Below are 21,018 nucleotides of genomic sequence, written 5' to 3'. Positions count from 1 at the left end.
CTAAGAACAAGGATGATTATGCTTTTGTTATGTTCATGTTTATAATAATTACTATCATTCCAAACAAACTGCAGCTACAAATACAAACCCGTGATTCTGGTGTAAGAAGTTTAAAGTCATGGCACTGCTAAATGGCCAATACCTTGTCTTTATAACGAATATTTCAGCTTTATCTTAAAATTAAGAAAGTCGTCTTCAGATTTGTTAGAAAATCATGGGACCACTGAATGATAGGAAAGAGAGCAGGGTTTGTTTCCCAAACACAGTGCTCCAACCTAGTGTACTCTATCCAGTTTGAGCTCATTTTCTTACTAAATACAGAATAAATTGGTGAGCTTTTAAAAGTTTATATTTTTTTCTGTTGTATATTTTATCACAGTAATAATTCCTGGAGTTCTGAAAATGCAGATGATTACAAGAAGAATAGACAAAAAAAAGGAACAGTGAGTTTCAGATACATTAGACATAACAAAATGTCAATCTGTGTGTTTAGTTGGAACCACTATCTAATATGTTCTGATGAAATACAGTTAGCCCATCTTCTTCAAAATAATCTTTGTCTGTGTAATCTCACTACGTGCTTACTTCCCCCACTCCTATCTCATCCATTAGCTAAATATTTTTGTTGTCTTAATGTCAGCTCAAATAATTTTGTCTGTACTGAGAGTGGAAATTGCAGCTGACAGCCCAGGTTTTGAATATTAGGGGAGTTAGTGGGGTACAGCCTTCCTTGCCTGAGGCCCATGGTACCAGGCCCTCATGCTGGTGAGACAGTGTCTTTTCAACATGCTCAGATGCCATGATAAGTGTTTAAATACTGGGAAACGATTAAGAAAAAAGAGCATAACCCCTGCTCACTGAAAAGGATGAATGTACAGGTAGAATGTATGGTAGTTCTCCCCTCAGTCAGTTGTCATGGAATGGCTTGTTGAACATCAGCCAGCAGAGCATGAGCAACAAACTTATGTGAATCAAAGTGAGGAAAAAATGAGAGACTGGATGTCTGTCTTACTTTTATGGAGTGCTCGGGTGCAGTAATGAGTGCTCTGAAATGGATGTAATGATGGCCAATTGCAATCTTGTTTCTTTTTATTGTCACCCTGACAACTATCTTCAGCCTTATGCAGAAGGTTACAAGTGTGACATCAGTGCTATAGAAAATATATGTGGAAGATATGTATTGCATTAAATATTCACTGGTTTTAAAAAGAAATTCATGTATGGTTTAGGATTTAAATGTTTAGGCAGCCCTGCTTGTTTCTTTCATCCATCCCAATTTTCTAAAAAAAAAAAAAAGGAAAAAAAAGGACAAGTATTTCTCTGAAGAAATAAATCTTATTAAAAAATCGTGCTTTACAATTTCAAGAAAATACTGAAAATACTTAATACCTCTAACCAAACTGACAAAATAATTGCAATCTTTTTTCTTTTTATTGTTCAAAATAAATTCTGATGCATCAAGAGTAAGAATTTGGAGTATTATCCATCTGTCATTTATCTAAAGGCTGAGAAAGAGACATTTCAATACCTTTTTCCTGACTTCAACCAGTTCTTCCTTGGAGAGCAAGTGCAAAGTGAGACAGACCCCTACGAAATGGTACGTTCAAAGTATCTTATCATAAGGCAAGTTAGCTCTTTTGCTGTAAGATCATTTTGTACTGTCTTTTTGGTCACAGATTGCACTGCTTGCCAATGACTACTACAACTATTGTCAAGTTATTTTACAAATGGTGAGAGAGAACAAGCTTGACCAGGTATGCCTTTGCTTTAATAACACTTATACTGATAACAGCAAACAATTATAAGAAAAAAATTGTGTCTGCGTAGTTATTTACTTCATTATTTGATCTATGGTAGATGATCATTTACGGACTAAAGGAGCATTCAGTCGAGTTATTTTGAAATTCTGAATTAACACAACATGCTCCAAGAATCTGAGTTTGCAACACATCCTGAGCCCGCCTGGCACATCAAAAGGTCTGAGCCCAGCACATAACACACGGCCACGGACACATATCTTTCATTATATCCTCATGTCTATGGCACAATTCTTTGTTTCTCCCCTTTTTCCTACACTGCCTTATGAGGTTCAGGTTGTTGCCATCTCCCCAGGATGCTTCCACTTACACTGGAGCCCAGCCAGGATGGGCCCAGGTAAAGAGCCCATCTCCACAGTCATTCCTTTGCTTCTGTGCTTGTATGTTGTTTTACTGAAATACACTTCAGATTTCACAAGTGCAAAATCAGTGAAAATTCATAAAGGGCTTTGTGTGACAGGTAGAAGACTGTATCATGTCATTCTGGAGGTCTCTGCAGCCTGAAAGAATAGAACTGATGTGCTTACCAGATGTGTGCCAGCTGTTAAAAAGCTATGATAGGTATCTATTCAAGGTATTGTAGCTGCATTTGCTTGTCCTAATTATGCTACTACGTGTTTATGTCTTTTTAGTAATTCTATATAAGGAGAAAGATCGGCTGTTTCTTGTGTGCTGTACAAATGGGATTTTCGTTCTTACCTCATCTCTGTTCTTTGGCTTCTGAGAGAGAATAGTACGTGTTTTGAAAGGAGCCAGTGGAATCTGAGATAGCTTCCATTTTCCTCCTATGTATTAATTTGAAAGTCCCCGATATCAATGGAATGTGCTGTTATTAATGTGGTCTGTGGTTTTGGCATGAGGTTATGTGACTGAAATTTCAACTGATAACTGTTTTCCAGATTATGAGAGTTACTTTTCCTTTGAGAACACTACTGCACTTGTCAGTAGACATATAGAAATATGCAGTTTTCTGATAAAAATAATTTGCTTCTTACTTGCAACAGGTCATTAAGTAGTGTCTAGTAATTAATTCAGGAAACAATATTTAGTCTTAAAATCTTTTTTCTTCTGCTAATAAAGGTAGCTTAGCTCTTGCTTAATTGGAAGAAAAAAAATGGCCTTCTTTACATTTAAACTATCAATACAATTTTATTTGGTGATGCTGCAAATATCTGTAGTACACCCATCTGTTGCAGCACCATGAATTTGCATTCTAGGAACTGGAGAACATCCTACTTCCTGATTTCCTAGAGGAGGTGCCTGCACATCACATCGACTCAATCAGATTGTTCAGTGAAAATGTTAAACGTTGGATGCTTAATCCTTTGGGAGGATTTCCACTAATACTCCAAACATCCAAATCTAATGGTAGGTTTTGAGTAAGAGAAATTTTCAAAAATAACTCCTCATTAAACTGTAGAAAAGATTGTATTACAAGACTCTTAAATTATTTTAAAAACTTGTTTAGCTAATGTAACTTCAATAGTAGCAACAACTAGAGTTAGCTGGGATACAGTTAAAAATAAATAGTCTCAGATAATGTGTGAGAACAAATTTAAAGCAAAATTATTCCCAATTTATGGTAAATTGAAGTGTACTTAAACCTTTTTAAAGATCTGTCTTTTGCCATGATTGCTTTGGCTGTGTAGATAACCAAACAATAAGCAGCCTGCCCTCTGAAATTTAGATATTATTCTGTTTCTTCACCTTGCAATTGGTTTCATGCCGATAAATTAATTAATGGCTATAGCACAGTTCAATATAAAGGGAGGGGAAAAAAGCCACACTCCTATAGGGAAACTATGACTTCCCTTAGAGGAATTGAGGATGATTGGAAAAAGTCTGTACACTACATATATAGAGTATATATATATATATATATATATATACTCTGTGTGTATATGTTTGCATTTGTAAATATGTACAAACACACATGTGTATATTTATATATATGATGCTGAAGATTCTGACTAAAACATCATGTTGCTCAGTTGTTCCTTGACTGAAGACCAGCTCCGTAGTCGTAAAGCAGGGCTCCTGTGTAGACAAAAGTATGTATTAGGATTCATATGCCTAAGAAAGACTTTCAGACAAACTTAATTCTGGCATTTCTTACATTCGAATGCTTGACAGAGCAAGCTTAGTAATGTATTTTTAACATGTATGTGCATGGACATATATGTCAATAATCACCTATGACCCTTTGTATATGCATCCTGGTCTTTCTTCTTTGTACAAACATCATAGAAACAGAAATTTTCACTGAAAATCATTCTCTGTCTACAGAAGTTGCTTTATACTTGATTTCCCTGCAACTGAAAATTAGTTATTTTATATTTTATTCTTAAGAAGTGTATTCTTGGACCTTTTCATAATTATATAACACATAAACAGGACAAAAGTAGAACCAAAAAACCAACTCCTATTCACAGTGCTGCAGAATTATAGATGCATAAAGGTGGAAATGTAAACTGTCTAAACAAAACACAGGAGGTTTAGATTTACAGTTGCTTTCATTCACTTGAAACCATACAGGTAAAAGAGCATTAGTCTTAATTAGGAAGTATTAAATGTAAAAAAATATTGAAAGTATCTTTCCTGTACATCATGGGTTAATAGATTCACAGTGAAGGAAGAATGGTGACCCAGGCAGCTTCTCCTTGCAAGCTTTGACTGCAAGGGTCCCCAGCCCAGCCTATAATGCTGGCTCAGAGCCCCCACTGTGCTCTCTGTTACCCTCCAAAGCTCCCCTAGGGATCTACTTTCTAACTTAAAAGATCTGTCTTCATTATTGTATTTTAGACTGTAAAATATTAATGATGTGAAACATATGCCTCTTCTTCTTTAACAGAAGTTAAAGAGTTTGTAAAAAGACTCAGGAGACAGACAGACCTTTGTAACATGGCCAAGGTATGTTGCAGAACCCGTGAAGCAAAAAAGCTGGGCATCTCATTCACACAAGCAGTTTGGACTAATTTTCAGATGCTCCACTATAAGACAATAGCAGCAGCAGCATGGGTGTTCTTAACTGAGCATGGTCTAAATCATGCTCACCCTCCTACTCATCTCTTCCCACATCATTAAGTATGCTGACAGGACCTTTTCCTCCCTCTGGATTCTGCAAAAGCCTCTGAGATGTGGTCAGTGGTCCCCCATGGAGAGGAGAACACAGTAGCTGGAAGGATCAGATGACAATTTCAGTATCTTCACTCATCCATGACAAAGTCAGTCAGACAGCACATGCTGGAGTTATTCTAAAGTTGGTTTTGTGCAACATCCTGACCACTCTCTCTGACAAGTGCTGCAGCAGCCTGCACGAGGGAGATCACTAACACACTGGCTGTGGAGAAGCTGCATGGTCAGGGAGTAGGCCATGAAGTGTCTAAGGGCTCAAGATCCCATCATTCAGCTGGAAAAATCTTTTCCATCCTCTGCTTTAACAGTGTTAGAAAAGAGGGATGCAGGGTAGCCTCCTCTACCCTTTCCTCCTCAGGGTCCGGTCACTCAGATTGGCTTTTTTCCTTGTGAAGAAAAAGAGAAGAACCTCTCTAACAATTAATATTTCTGCCTGCTTTTTGCTCTGCAGTATCATTCTTCTCAGCTACAGAGGTGCCTCCAGAAGCTGCATTTTTAAACCTCTGAACATGGCAAAGTAAATCGTTTCATTCAGTGCTGCATTATTATGCAGGCCTGTACCCTTTCTGCGATATTTCTTCCATTGGTGTCCTTGGATCCTTCCAAACCCTTGGGTTTTGAGGCGGTCCAGGCCATGGCAGAAGAGGTAGTTCAGAAATAGGGAAGAAAGCAAAAGAGAACAGGTGGTATATTCTCTCCTTCAGACAACAAGGACTAGATTTCCCCAACATGCTACCTGACTTGAATCACTGTGTTGTCTCCCCACGATAAACAGAGGGAAGGAGGGAAGGAGAGAGAGAGAAAGGGGGGGGAGGGGGAAGGGAGGTAGGAAGGAAGGAATGAAGGAAGGCTTCATCACCAGCAGAATAGAAAACACACCCCCCTCTTACTTTAAAAAAAAATGAATAATGCACAAACATGCATAGGTGTGCTAACACAGGCAACAAGTTGAGTTCTGTAAAGTGCTAAGCACTCAGAGTTTCCATCTACTGCAGCAGTCCTTGGAGATACTAATACCCGAAAAGTTTAGCTTTATGTGCTTCTAAACAGGGATTCTTATGCATTGAAGAACATGGTCCAGCAAGATCACAAGTGTCAACTATTCCCATCCATTTGCATTTGATTTGCATGCTCAGAATTCACATCATCCTTCTTGTAATGGTAAGGGGCTGGTTGTAGCTTTTGAGTCTTCCCTCCCTATTCCTAATGTGCAGAAAAGCTGCAGAGAGTCAAAATTAGATTTATGCCCTCAGGATTTAGGGCAAGAGAAATGCAGCTAGTTGGGGAAATTCTCTAGCAGCAGCTTCTGGCTGCTCTACATCCCCTTTACACTGTTTAATCAGCACAAAGTGAGCACAGCAGACCCAAGAATCAGGGTCAAATCTACACTTACAGCTCTCACAAGTAAATGATGTTTGTACCTTCTCTAGAGCTTCTTCAAAATACAAGAGAAAAGCAAAGGAGTTCCACTGTACTTGATTATTAGTCCCATCATCAATTTAAAACCAGTAATTTCAATAAGTGAGACTGTGTAAGTCTTGTAAATGAGCATCTCTGTAGTCCTTCAGCAGTCACATAGCCTTGATTATAATTTCTGTTATAGATCTTGCCAAAGCCATGGGTGCTGGGCTCCAGTGAAACAGGGTAGGAAAGAAATACCAGTTAATACCAGTTAATATCCTCCTGCAAATTGTGTCACCCTGTCCAAGGCACAAGATGGTGAGATGAACACCACAGGTGTTTAGACTTTTCAGCTTGTGAAAAATATGCAAGTGGTTCATGGGCAAGTGGATGTCCCTTAGAAAGACTGCTGAGTGGTTTAGTCAGTCAGACCCATCCTAGGCTTGTGTGGACTCCTATCCTGTTTCACACTGTTGCCCTCCTCAGATGCTCGTGTGAAGTGGGTGTGAGTAGAGCAAGCAATAACTTCCTCCTCTTCCACTGTACTCTCCTGGCTTCCAGCAATCTGAGATGACAGCTAATATCCACATCATAGTATTAAATAGCTTGATTTTTGACATCACAACATCTTGGGGTAGTGAGTTCCAGGATTTGATTATTTTTTGTGTGAAAAAATACTTTATTATTTAAAAAATTTCTACTCTTCTTCATGCAATTCTCTCTGCAAATCTCCATCACATCCTTCCTCAGTTATTTCTATCCAAATCTGAAGTTTATCTCCTCTTCTCACATAGGAGTAATATGATATTTCTAATTACCCTGTCTAAAATGCACCTGGGATTTCAGCTAGAGACTTATGGTCAAAGCAGGTGAGAGTGCTTGTGGTGAGAAGTACTACAGAGGCACAGTGCAGCTGCAGCCTCCGAACAGTGTAACCACGCCATCCCTTGTAGAGTACTTTGCAATAATTTAGCCATCTGGTGAGAAAATATGAACAATTTTGTCAGGGTCAGCATTCAAAAGAAAAAAAGTAAATTTCCCATCATGTGTAGATAAAACAGGCTGACAGCTGCTACCACCTGGACATGCAAAAGTAATTAGAGCATAAAAAGGTGTAAATTCCCTTTGAAAAAGGAATGTGAATAAGATGCTTGTCATTTCCTGGAGCTGATTCCTGCCTCTGGTAAGCTGTATTTAAGTGCTGTCATTTAGAAAATTATATCTAGTATAGTCCAATGGCTAAAGTGATAAGTCTGCAGTGTTGGGGTATGGAGTCAGGTGCTAGCAGGGTACTGAAGAAGCTGCCCCTGGTAGTTCCCAGCCTTTGGATCATATGTTCTTGTTGCAGGCTCTTCTTCTGACACTGAAAACTCCAAGTCAAATAAGAAAAATGCCTTTGTCTTTAACTTAGATGAAGGGGATTACTGAGTGAGAATCAGAATATTTTTAGTGTTTCAAAAAAGTTAGCAGAATGACAAGATTGGAAATCGTATTTGCAAACAAACTGCATTCACTGCTGCTTGTGGGGTCATGGTAAGCACCTGGTAAATGGGATTTGTTAAAATGTTTATGAATTGTGAAGTTTTCCTGAATTTTACAAAACTTTTTTTTCCTCTGGAAGGCACAACTGGACAAGGATTATTCATATAAAAGCCCAAAATCCAACAAAGGCTTTAGGATCTTACTGATTTCAGTACGGAAGTGAGAGACCAAATGTATGGGTTAACAAAATTTAATGGATTTGGATTTAGTGTCCTTGACTGTTCTCATCATTTCATCAAGAATTTTAAGGAATACTATGTGATGTAAGCAATTAATTAAAAAAAGATGAAGAGATGAGGATCAGATGTTAGTCTGAAAATTGTTTGCGATATCTATGTGAATAATACTTTTTGGGACAAATATGAAGACAGATTCATTCACAAATGACTCATAAGCAGATAAATGGGATAAAATCCCAACTGATACTATTTTAACTAATAAACATATTTCTAATGTCATTTTTACTCTCTCAAAGGTTTGGACAACTGGACAATTGAATTGAATTTGCCTTTGAATTTAATTGAAACATGTATTAAGGACAGGTAACATCGAGGGAAAGCTGTCCCTGATACACCATTCCATACTTTAGACAAAATACTGTTATTTGGTGTAATTATAGTAACTCTAGGCAAAACCAATTGCCCAGGCAATTGCCCAGATAATTCAAGCATGTTAGCCTTGTCTGCTTCATCGCAGACAACAGAGTGTCATTGGAAAGAACAAAAATCTCTTGAAGACAACTTATCTCCTTTGATCCTATACCCCCTGACTCCCAGTTTGGAGTCTGCTCATATGAAGTCTAGTGTTGAGTAAGGGAAGCTCCCCTTTTTCAGTTTCCTTATTTGGCTGACTTAAGGGCTTGAGAGAATGAAAGGCACTAACTGTTCTTTTATTCTCTACAGACAGTAAGAGCACTCTTGAACAACAACAGCACAGTCACTGTTCTGAGATCAGGCTTGCATGCTGTCTTCAACGAGCGATCTCTGGATGTGACTAAAAACCTCTTTCGAGAGAAGTTTAGGAATCCAAAGAAGCGGCAGAAAAACATACAATTCAAATGTAATATTTTTTTGGGGTATATTTTGTCTATCCACTTAAGCCCTTGCTTGCCATTGTTAAAGCTCCAGCATTTCCTCTTGCTCATTCATGGCATCTGCCCTAATGGGAATTACTGTCTTGCTGTAACCCAAAGAGCTGGAAAAAAGCCAATAAAATTGAGAATGGATCACATGGTGTTATCCTCCTAACTCTAAAGGTTAAGAATTAAAGGCTGTCCGTTCTGACTCTCTCTGAAAGCTTTTTGTGGCAGTAGGAGTGGGATTTGTGTTACTGAGTTATGTATCTTCTAGAAGAAGGTTGGCAAGGAGGGATATTAATTTTTTCTTTCCTTTGACAGAAAAGATGTTTTCAATCATTGCATTTTACATTTTTCTCTGTTATTAATCAAAGCACGTAAAATCATTTCCTATAGCTAGGTTTTAAAATACTGTATGCTGAACTGGACAAAGCCTTTCAGCTTTCATGTCATTTTGCTGTATTGTGGCCTGTGGGATCAACGTTGTGCTGTAAACAATGAAATACTCAGTTTATATGCAGCTGTGACATAATGTATTTGCCAGCTTAATGAAAAGGAAGAGAAACATAATGGCAAGTTAATTTTTAATTAATGGTCTACCATTTAAAATGTTAGCAAGTTGGACTAGGCTGTGTACAGAACTGACAGGGGGAAATCTCAGCTCTTTGTTCCTGCTCCGTCACTGACTTGTGCACTGACAAGGGATATGCCACAGACTTTCTGTGACTGCTTTCAGCAGGAATAATAATTTGCCTTCTTCACAGAACAATCAGCAGAACCATTTCAATAATATTTGTATACATGTTAAAATCAAAACCACTGCACAGAACACTCTTATTACATTTTTCCATTATATTATCATGATCTTACTCTTTCCAAGGTGGATTTATTGCATTCTCTGTTTTCATTGCTTTTGCAAACTGTTATTTATAATAAGCAAGGTTTCACAGACTCTATACATGTAATTTCTTGAAGGAAGATATCTCAGTTAGAAGGGTATAAACTCAGAGAGATGCAGTTTCCCTTTTTGGTATTGGGTGGTAGGCTCCAATCTTTTGAGGGAACAGCTGCACTGATATGTGGTTACATTATCTGTAATTCTGTTGGCCTATAGAATATTCTGCACTTAATGTTATTGTTTTAAATCTGTTTTCTCCCTTCAAGAGATAAATCAAGACTATTTTTTTTTCTCAACCACAAAAAGTCTCAGATGCATATGTTAGTATTACCTATAAACAAATTCCAGCTTTTTCATTAGAAGTGCTTTTTCTTGTCACCTTTGCCATGATGACTAGGTCAGTGGAGTTATGGTGGAAATTGAAATCAGTCAGAATTCACGTTCATGTCCAAGTAGGGTACTATATATTAATCAAAATACTAGAAACAGATGTCTTAATCTATTTTAAGGAAAAGATAAAAGAAAAAGAAAGCTAAAAAGTGCAGAAACAAACCAAAAGGCAAGCCAATCACTTCATGTAATGATGATCTCTCTTCTATATTTCACAGGTTTGAAAAACTTAATTTCTTCACTGACATCTTCCACAGATATTCGAGATCTCCTGAGTTGTTTCTCTTCAGATCTTCAGACTTTTGTCATTAAGGTATAAAATTAATAATTTCAGTAAAGAAAGAATGATCACATCATTTATCTTGCTACATGCTGACTGTCACTAGTCTGCAGGAGCTACATTGCACACTAGCAGCCTGAACAGACTGCAGATTTGCATAGATACAATTTATGCATGCTGCAGAAAATGGAAAATTAATTGGCATACAAAAATTCCATCTGTGCAAACAACTACAAGCATATTTCTGCACATATATCCACTCAAGTGGTTTCAGTATCTGCTCTCATTTCATAGACACGTATTATTGCAGTTGCTAATAAACCAAAATTCAAAAGTAATATGTTATTAAAAATGAAAAGAATCCTTCCTAATCCCTGAAATCCTTGATTCACTGAACTGTTGGCTTTTAGCAGGTAGTAGGAGAGTGACAACTTCTAGTACAAAGTCTCTAGCTCTTGTGAAATATTCAAATATGAACATCCTCACATATGTACCTTTTGATAGATTACCCATTATACCATCCCTCTTCCTTCCCTGATTCAGAATTAGTACTAGCTTGTATGCTGCATTGGGTTGGTTGCCAGGCCAGTTAACTTGGGTCTGGGTGACACTTAGAGTTGGGGTAATTTTTTTCCCTTTCTGAAGAAACAAAGTAAACTGTACTTATTTGACTTTTTTTTTCCTTTTTAAATTAAGAAAGATACTTTGCAGTTCTGTGGTGCATTCATCTCATAGAACCCTCAGCTACCTCATGGGATGGTATAGAGAAGAAAGAACAGGACTTTTCCTGGGGTTTCACAGTTATAAGTTATAAGGCAATAGACAGGAAAAAAAATGTACTTTGAGAGTAATTAAGCATAGGAAGAGATTGCCTGGAAAGGCTGTGGAATCTTTATTCAGGAGATATTTAGAATTTGGTTGGACAAGTCCTGAACTAAGCTGGCCATGCTTTGGACAAGAGATCAGATTAGGTAATATCCAAAGATCTCTTTCAACCTCAGCTATTTTAGGATTCTAACAGAAAAAATATTTGATGCTTTTTCCACCTTGAAAAAACCTGAAAAACCTGAAACTACTTCCCAGTTTGTACAGTCTGCCACACAGTAAGGAATTCTTTTAATCAGCTTTATCATAAACCAATTATTTTCCTTATCTACAGCCAAGCAGGAGTAAAGAGACATTTAAAAAGCAGGCATCAGATTTTATGTTGAAATGGAACCTCCTACTGAGCACTGTAGGCAAGATTCTGACCATCAACAGGACAGACAGTTTTGGTAAGTAGGATCTTTGTGAGTCTCATTTCATATGCCCCTTTCTGACCTGAGATAACAGAGGCAATAGATCTAAAAGTACCTAAAGGGGCTGACAAGAAAGCTGGAGAGGGCCTTTTCATAAGGGCATGTAGTGACAGGACAATGGGGGTTGGCTTTAAATGGAGAGTAGTATTAAATTAGATATTAGGAAGAAATTCTTTGCTGTTAGGGTGGTCAGGTAGTGGAACAGATTGCCCAGAGAAGCTGTGGATACTCCATCCCTGGGAGTTCAAGGCCAGGCTGGATGGGGGTTTGAGCAACCTGATCCAGTGAAAGGTGTGTGGCAGAGGGGTTGGCACCAGATGGTTTTTAAGATCCCTTCCAACCCAAACTATTCTCTGTTTCTGTGACTCCATGATTTTAACTGACATAAATTCATGCTACTTAATAATAAAGTCATCCCTTCTTTCTACTCCCTTCCTTCAATCCCCATTCTCCTGGTGATGTAGCTATAGATAGGTCAGGGAAATTAAATTATTAGTTTTTAACGAGACCAGTTGTCTGAGCAAAACTCTAGGATTAGCAGAAGGGAGAGTAGGAGCATGCAGCTGGAGATGGCAGGAAGGGCAGTACTCCCTCTTTTGGCAGAAGTCATAGTTTGTCTGTGGGGAAATGAAGAACAGCAGCCTGAAGTGAGAGCCTCTGCTCTCTCTCCATATCAGAGCTGCACACCACAGCAGAAGGGTGTGATGGAGAGCTGGGGTCACTAATATTCCAAAACCATAAACATTCCAGGTCTCTCAAGTGATAACTCCAAGTCCTTCGAGTTCTTTCTATATATTACAGAAAGAGCTGCTCTGCCAGAGTAGGTCACTGTGATAAGTACTTGCCAAAAAGGCAGTTAGGTCATTTGACAACAGCTCCTTCCAAATGCTCTTTTTCCTTATGCCTTACACTGACCTGAATGTTTACCTAGCCAGTAGCACACCTATTGAAGGTTAAATTGACTGAAAATAGTCACTCCTTTAGCTGGCTTAGTTTTCTCTCTGTTTTAGGGCTCTAAGCTGTCAAACATCAAATCCATAACACACCAGTGCAAGGCAGGAGAAGTGAAGGAACTGTGCAGTCATGTTCACTTGAAGTCATTTGAAGTGATACAACCATGTCTTAAATCAGTTCAGTCTCTACCCTAACTGCCTTTCTTGTAATTTGTAACACCTTTCAGAGGCTCCTCTCTATTATTCATTCTGCAGAAATGCACCATCTCCTGTGAGAAGCATCTAATCCCAAACTCTATGAACCGCCATTTAGAATTTCAAAGCAGCACCTTCTTATTTTTAACTCTTCTTTTGGATGGGGCTTCACATAAATAGCCAAAGAAAATCTCATTATCTTATTTGAAATGCCCCTTCAAAACTGTACTTTCATGTGTTTCCTGCAAAGACATAATAAAGGGGTATTGTTAAGGTTGTTGCCTTATGTGTTCTTCGGTATTCTTACCCCAATAATGCCTGTGTTTGTGCATCTATGAACACACCCTTCTTCTGCATCAAGCTGCTTGCTACCTTTTGCCTTATGTTTAGATTATAAACTGTCTTAGGCAGGATCAGAGTTTTGTTCTGTGTCTGCAAGGAACACAGAGCACAGTAGGGTCCCTTGTCCATCAGCTGCTGCATTACAATAATAATAAAATAATCAGTCATTTCTTCATCTCTAGAGGAGTTCTGCACAAAACTCTCTGATGTTACATGCAATATTCTTGTCAATGAGGAAGCTGGGAATTAATTCCAAGAACTGTACTGGAAGCATAATATTTATTGAAATTCCCCATGATGATGACATCCTCTTCCCTCCTTCCACTGCAAGAAGAGTTTCATGAATTGGCTCCTTGTTCTGCAGTTGTCAAAGGATGGGATGCAACAGATGAAGTGCATGTCTTCCTCTGCAGAGCCTTTCTTGAAGTAGTTACAATTTATATTTTCACCTCACTTACGACAGTCTTCCTACTATACTTAAATAACACTAAGATATAATTTATTCTCATATATGAGAGAGTTAAAAATGTTTTTTAATCTTTTGCTGTGGTGCTCCAATAATTTGGTCATTATTATCCTCTTTCTTAATAACCCCAGTTCTTTAAGGTGTTGGGTTATTTGATATAATGATGTCCCTTCTTTCACATATTTCTATTCCATTAGGATATTGAGTTTTAGCAGACAGGCTGAAGCAGTTCTGTTAACAAGCCATCTGGTGTAAAAGTTCTCAGGGTCATTGCTTTTCAGAAATTCCTTAAATCTCAGCATTTCTTGCAGGAATGGTGGGCATCCTGCAAGTCAAACTATGTAGCATCCACACTGAGGACACACAATTATTTAGGGAAATGTGTGAGTGCCAGTGTGTCTGGCCAAATGCAGCATGTCTCACACCCAAAATAAACCACATACTAGTAACCAAAACCAAACTTACTTCTGACTCAATCTCTTGCCTTGGAGTTTGCCACATCCAGCACACATAATATACTGACATATTTACACCTCAGAATTTAGAATTGACTTTTACCCTTTTCCAGCCCAGCCCAGCCTCCACATGGGTGATGCCTAAGCGCAGCTGGAGGAACTGTGCACTTACCCCTGCTGAAAGGCAGCACAGAGCAAGTGTGGAGCCACAGTCAGGGATACTGGGACCTCTACAGCTTCTTCAGCTCCACCTCCTCTCCAGCAATTGTGCCTCTACATACTTCCCTCACAGAGTTTCATGTCAGCTCACACACTTCTGTTTCCTTACTGGTCTACCTTCCAAGGCATTCCAAGCCACGAGGTCTGGATAGTGACTTGTGCATTCCTCCTTTGCAAGCAAGCTGCTTCAACCTAGTCCCTCTTGAAAACTGTGTATTATCTCAAGGGACAACTGGAGTGGTAGCTTTGGTTTCATGCTTACTCTTATTGAATATGTTGAAAACACCTGAAAGACTGATAGAAACACTCTTGGACTACTAGTGTCAGGTCTGTATACTTTCAACTCCAACTATAAAAATCCCTTTCCATAGGTAAAAAAGTGCTTCCACCTACTTTGCTATAGTTTAAAGATCCCCAAAAGGATGAACAGCAGAAGCAGCAGCTTCTCAGACACATATTTCAAATTTTTCATTTTTAAAGCTCTATAAACCTTGGTTGTTCATATATATTGTGGTACTTCCTTGTTGATGTCCATGTAAACTTGTTTGTGGGATGCAGAGGTTATGAATTACTTCATGAATTCCTACACAGATTTATGGCATGGAAGAAGATCTAATTTTTACTGTAAGGGCTTCCAGTCAAGGTATGATTCAAATGTCAATGGCCTCAGTGAGTCTCTCGTGGCTTTTAGCAGTTATGGCTCAGGCTGCAAGGTAGGCGTAGGCCATTTAATGTCATAAATACAAGACATACAAACGTCTGTAGGAGGTTCTGCTTGGGAAGAGGTGGAATGATTTATCTGTCTGAGGGAAGAATGGGAATGATACGTTGTTATTGATAAGCCTTGTAGTAGAAGTGAATGTGGGGGAAAAACTTGAACGGGAAAGTGAATGAACACAAATACACTTTCCTCGCTAAGTTAAATAAGGGAAAAAGCTTTTGCTTATGTTTAAAATCTGCACTTGGTGCCTCTTTTGCCGTGATATCTGAAAGTACGTAATTTTGCAAGTCCTGTTAAATGAGTGCTGATCTGCTATTTTATCTAGCCCATTACTATAACAAAGCCCTTCAAAAAAGAACATGTCATAAAGATAAGCAAATTAAAAGGTTGTCATAATTATCTTTGTTTTTCTTTAAAACTAGGATCCTGGCTTTTGTTGAATTTGCTACTCGTTGATTTTGCGGCTCACGTTTTCCAGACCTATATAGAGGAGGAGAAAGAAGATGGAAATTCCTTGGTTGCAAAGCAAAATGAGGTCCCTGTTCTGTGTGTTTATGAGCCCAGCCATCTCTCAGCCTGTTTTGCAGAGGATCAGCCTCAAGCCAGTGCTCCACAGACAGCTCTCGTGATGCAGAACCAGAATAACTTTGGATTAAGCAATATTTTCCAGAGTTCTGAGTTGTTTGGTGAACACAGCCACTGTCAGCAAGGTGAAATTAACATTAACTTAAAAGAAAACTATGACAAAAACCCAGTTATAAATTGGGTAGATTAGGAGAGATTGGGAGGGCTGTGTTTGGTTGGGGGTTTTTATCTGTGTAAAGTAGAACTAATGAAATCCAGGTTTTCATGGAGCTGTGTCCGATGTTACTGAAAACTGTAGTCATAAAGCATCCTTCACACCTCACACCCATCCCACAATCCTATCAAGGGATTGTAATCTCCACACCACCCACCTCTTCAGTACCACAGTTCCCTGATCTCTCCTTAGGTTTCCAGCAGACCTCTGGTATTCCATCAGATTCCCCAGGCATTGTCTAAGGAAGAGCCGTACTGTTCAGGTGGGCTGGGAGCAGGCTGTGGGCTAGCTGACAAAATGGGCTGCATGTATTTATGGATCAGAAGAGAGAGGGCACAGTGTGGTCTTTTCTCACTGTTGGAAGCAACGAGAGCACATTGTCTGCTTTCCAGTTATCTGTTAATTTTATCAAAAGATGCAAAAAAATTAAATCCTTGAGACCTTTCTCTCCACCAGACTTCCTTGCAGTCAGTCCACTGCTCCAAACTTACTAGCATAAAGTAAGGCATACAGGTAGAAAACAAGATAGACTTTGAGTCTTCTACAAGGCGAAAATATAGGGACATACGGGAACGTAGATCAAGTCTCTGTGCTTAATGCAAGCGATGAATTAGACATTCAGCTGTTTTCAGATTTGTCTTCCATGCAGTAACATGGAAGAGAAATTAAATTTAAGACACTATCTTAAATCTCAGAGAACACTGTGTTTTCCAGAAAACTGTGAAGGACAAATGTTAATGGCACCAAGACTCACGAAGAAAATTACATTTTTGGGGCGACCCTGCTACAGTTATTTTAATCCCAAGAGGTATTCAGTTTCCATATACTAGGACCAGGAGTGGAAACTGACTGTTTTAAAAACATCTCTATTAGTTATAACAACCCTTAGGGGACCCTAATTTCTTAAACATAGGATATGCTAAGACTAGCTCAGTAATAAAAGTTGGAGGGGAGAAAGCAGGTATGAAGGGGACAAACTAAGAATGATTTATACACGTGATGGGCATGTTTTTCAAATGTAAAATAATAACCCATCCTGTCATACCACCTTATAGTCAAAAACCAAACTGAGCTGAGTGCCAGCTATTAGCAGGAGAGCTCTAAATCACTGATGATCAGAAATGAGGAAATAAACCACTAGAAATCTCATTCAATATCTGCCCTGCTTCCTATGCTCTTCACTGTGCTGCCCACATGGGCTTTTGTATGGCCTCCTATGGCCATTTCAATGCTTTTTGCAGGTATTTGACCAAGACACAGACAAAGGTTTGACCCAGGTTTGGTCTGTGTAAGTGATGTGCCTATAAATATGCCTATCAGCTTTGCATGTTTCATACCTGATTGCAAGAACAGAGCGAGGCTGATTAGAATGAGGGATGAGAGGTGTCAGAATAAGAGAGGAAGGGTATAAAATGTGAAATGAGGAGTAGGACAACTTGAGAGAAGTTATGGATGAGGAAAGGACACAGTGAAGGATTGAGTGTAAAAAATGTTTAGAGATTAAAGAAGCCAACAGATGATGGATTCTACCAGTCCACATGCAAGATGCTGATAATGGTGGGATGAAAAAGAGATTCTGGTAAGAGCTTGTTGATGGTGTGGTTCAACTTTTTGAGGGAGCTGAAAAACTTCAAGCTGCAGCTCAAAAGAGCTTCAGGGTCTGTGATAGAGTGAGTGAGCATTTCTGCCCGCTTGGGTTCTTCAGACAGGTATTAGCTCCCACCTCAACCATTGCAGATTCCTTCTTTTTGTGTGTCAATACTAATTCTATAGGTTGATAAAAAACACAGCTGCCAAAAGCATCTCCATCACCCACCACTTTATTTGTATGGCCACCTCTGTAGATCCTCTGAGTAGATTCCCATTACACGAGAATTTTTGTTCTGTGACTTTTGATCACTATCATCATCATGCTCCCAAGCAACCATCTCCCAAGCAGCCCTGCTCCTAATACCCTTTCGGCCACAGCCCATTCTGTTGGGTATCTAAAGCCTCAGCAGCATCCACCAGACACACTGTCGTTTCCTGGACTGCATTTCTGCTGCCTAACATATTGCTCTGTGCATCATGGGTTTATTTCATAATTTTTGCTTCACCTCATACAGCCTCAGCAGCTCTCCATGACGCACTGGTCAGTTCCCATCCTCTACTCCATTCACTGCCAACAACACCAACCTCCATAGCATTTTAATCTTGTCCCACAAGGCATTTCTATGCCATCTCTACAGTCTGTCGTGCTGGGGGAAAAAAACCAGTGTGCTCATTGCACCTCCACCCTCACCTCATTGAAATTAGTGCTAACCACTTAGTTGTGCTATAAAACCCTGAAAAAACAAGAGGGAGGACTGGTAACAGAAATCAGAAAAGAATCTCCCAACCTTACCCTGTTATCAGCAGCACCAATATGTGTCTGTGGATTAGCAGCTCACTTCATGATCTTTTACTTGTCACCTTAATTCTTTCTCTTCCTTCCCCATCTGTTTTTGGTTTTCCTTTCCTAGTTCATGCTGAATATAAATTACACTCCTCAGCAGAGAGACTATATTTTTCCATTTATTTTGAATAGTGCAGCACATTTCTGAATCTTATTTTTAAATATAGTTTGAAGCATGAAAATAATTGTTAATAACTTTGAAGAGAGAATACATTCGAAGTTGGTGGCATCTCCCAACGAAAACATTGGGTTTATATGAAAAAATGTAGAGGGCGGGGAGTGAGACAACAGAAGATTTGTACACACTGGCTTAGAGGGAAGTGTGGCAGATGAAATGCTATATAGCCAAACACACATAGTATGAACTAAGAATTGATGAAACCAGTGGCAGTAACGGAGATGTTTTGAGCGAGCCATAATCTATAAAACTGCAGCTCAGAGAGCACTGGCCTGATCTTTATTCCTTATCACAGAGCTTGCAGTTGCTTTCTTTCAGCACGAATAACATTTTTTCATCTAGAAAATCCCATTCTAGGTTTCTGCACTTTGTTCACTTGTTACCAAATTAAAATCCTATTAAACTTCACACCTGCAGTGGGTTTATCTGCAGAGCACTGTGCTGTAGCTTTTAATCCAATTCCACACCTTCGTAACATACAATATACTGCAAATCAGGGCACGAGGAGACCGAGGGTATGCTATTCCTAGCTCTGTTAGCAGAGAGCAAATCAAACACTTTGATTTGTTAAAAAGGGAGAAAAAAATAGGACATAGTTAACTATTTGACATATAGGAACGGTAAGTGTTCATCTGAGTGGTCTGTATAAGTCAGGATACAGAGATCAAGCGAAATCATTAACTAAAATGATCAAAAAACCAGGGCAAAAACATGACCCTAATTGAATTCAGTGTCAAAACTTCCGCTGATTTTAAGAAAGCCAGAATTTCAGCATGAAAAAGCAGGTCCTGTCAGGACAGAGACAGGCTGAAACTATTTGTTTTGAAAGTGAATAGAAGGGCTCATAGCAGAAAAGCAAAGTGTGAATGACATATTAGAAGTGAATGTGGCCTCCTGTCAGACCTTTGCCTACCTATGAGGAACCCCAATGTGCGCCTTCTCTTGTTGGATTTATTGATGTAAAATAAGGCTTGGCATCTATAAAATCCCTTGGGTTAAACTGGAAAGAATAGAGAAGTTGTTTTTTGTTTGATGAAGGGAGAAACTTACGATTTACAGTTCCTATTGCCAAAACATTTCCATGTTTCTTTTCTAATTTTTAGCACATCCAAGTAATTTTGGAAGAGAGATTTATTATAATGTGTATTAAATTGGATCTTCAAGTTGGAAGGGAAACACTTCTTACTCAAAAAGATGGACAGACACTTCTTTGCCTCCAATGAACAGCAAATCTTCAGAGAAAACCATCCAAACTTGAAAATTCTTTATGCTCCACCATTCTTACTTTTTGATACAACTTTAAGGCATATTGTTTTCGTTCTCTTAAATTTAAGATTTTTTTTTTCCCTGGAAATACTAAATGCAAAAGTGGGCTAGGAATACAGTTATTTTAAGTTGTTATGTGATTTGTATTATTTGAATAAATCTTCAGAAAAAAAAGGTGAACTATTTGTGGCTTGCTTTTATGTATTTCCTGTATTTTTCTGTTGTCAGTAAAGCTGAAGACCTACCTGAGGTAACTGTGGTAAATTTATCTGGAAGCTACAGCATAGATCACAGAATCACAGAATATACCAAGTTGGAAGGGATCCACAAGGATCATCAAGTCCAACTCCTGGCCCTGCACAGGATCATCACCAAGAGTCACACCATGTGCCTGAGAGAGTTGTCCAAATGCTTCTTGAACTCTGTCAGGCTTGGTGCTGTGACCACTTCCCTGGGGAGCCTGTTCCAGTGCCCAATCACCCTCTGGGTGAAGAACCTATTTCTAATATCCAACCTAAACCTCCCCTGACACAACTTCAAGCCATTCCCTCGGATTCTGTCACTGGTCACCACAGAGAAGAGATCAGTGTCTGCCCCTCATCTTCCCCTCACAAGGAAGTTGTAGACTGCAAAGAGGTCTCCTCTTCTCCAGTGTGAACAGACCAAGTGGCCTCAGCTGTTCCTCATATGGCTTCCCCTCAAGGCCCTTCACCACCTTCGTTGCCCTCCTTTGGACACTCTCTAATAGCTTAATATCTTTCTTATATCATGATGCCCAAAACTGCCACAATATTCAAGGTGAGGCGGCACCAGCGTGGAGCAGAGCAGGACAATCACCTCCTCGACTGGCTGGCGATGCTTTGCCTGATGCCCCTCCGGACACGGTTGGCCCTCCTCTCTGCCAGGGCACTGCTGACTCATATCCAACTTGCTATCAACCATCACCCCCAGCTCCCTTTCCGCAGCACTGCTTTCCAGCATCTCATTCCTCAGTCTGTCTGTACATCTGGGGTTGCCCCATCCCAGGTGCAGAATCCAACACTTCTCCTTGTTGAACTTCATATGGTTGGTGATTGCCCAGTCCTCTAATTATTTGGGCCTCCCTGCAGAGAGGGAGCCAACAGCTCCTCTGAGTTTTGTGTCATCTGCAAACT

General features: G+C 39.2%; 1 protein-coding gene across 4 annotated transcripts in view; it reads left to right on the top strand.

The window, feature by feature from the left end:
* The window catches only part of RFX8 (regulatory factor X8), a 33,870-nt gene extending 13,826 nt beyond the window's left edge, over positions 1-20,044 (top strand). The window contains exons 6-16 of one of the 4 annotated variants that reach the window (XM_064646324.1): positions 380-443; positions 1,463-1,597; positions 1,677-1,754; positions 2,278-2,391; positions 3,035-3,185; positions 4,669-4,727; positions 8,798-8,954; positions 10,477-10,571; positions 11,698-11,812; positions 15,610-15,897; positions 19,702-20,044. In XM_064646324.1, the coding sequence (XP_064502394.1) occupies positions 380-443; positions 1,463-1,597; positions 1,677-1,754; positions 2,278-2,391; positions 3,035-3,185; positions 4,669-4,727; positions 8,798-8,954; positions 10,477-10,571; positions 11,698-11,812; positions 15,610-15,897; positions 19,702-19,748 (1,303 nt within the window). In that variant the 3' untranslated portion in view covers positions 19,749-20,044. Of the gene's footprint in view, positions 1-379; positions 444-1,462; positions 1,598-1,676; positions 1,755-2,277; positions 2,392-3,034; positions 3,186-4,668; positions 4,728-8,797; positions 8,955-10,476; positions 10,572-11,697; positions 11,813-12,846; positions 13,265-15,609; positions 16,042-19,701 lie in introns of those variants that run through there. The other 3 variants (XM_064646323.1, XM_064646326.1, XM_064646325.1) reach the window with 3 other exon arrangements.
* Positions 20,045-21,018: the final 974 nt, after the last annotated feature.

Source organism: Pseudopipra pipra, chromosome 2 (genome assembly GCF_036250125.1).
Source record: "Pseudopipra pipra isolate bDixPip1 chromosome 2, bDixPip1.hap1, whole genome shotgun sequence".
Classification (NCBI taxonomy): domain Eukaryota; kingdom Metazoa; phylum Chordata; class Aves; order Passeriformes; family Pipridae; genus Pseudopipra; species Pseudopipra pipra.
Note: the sequence above shows the minus strand (reverse complement) of the source record. Positions and strands in the feature narration are given on the sequence as shown.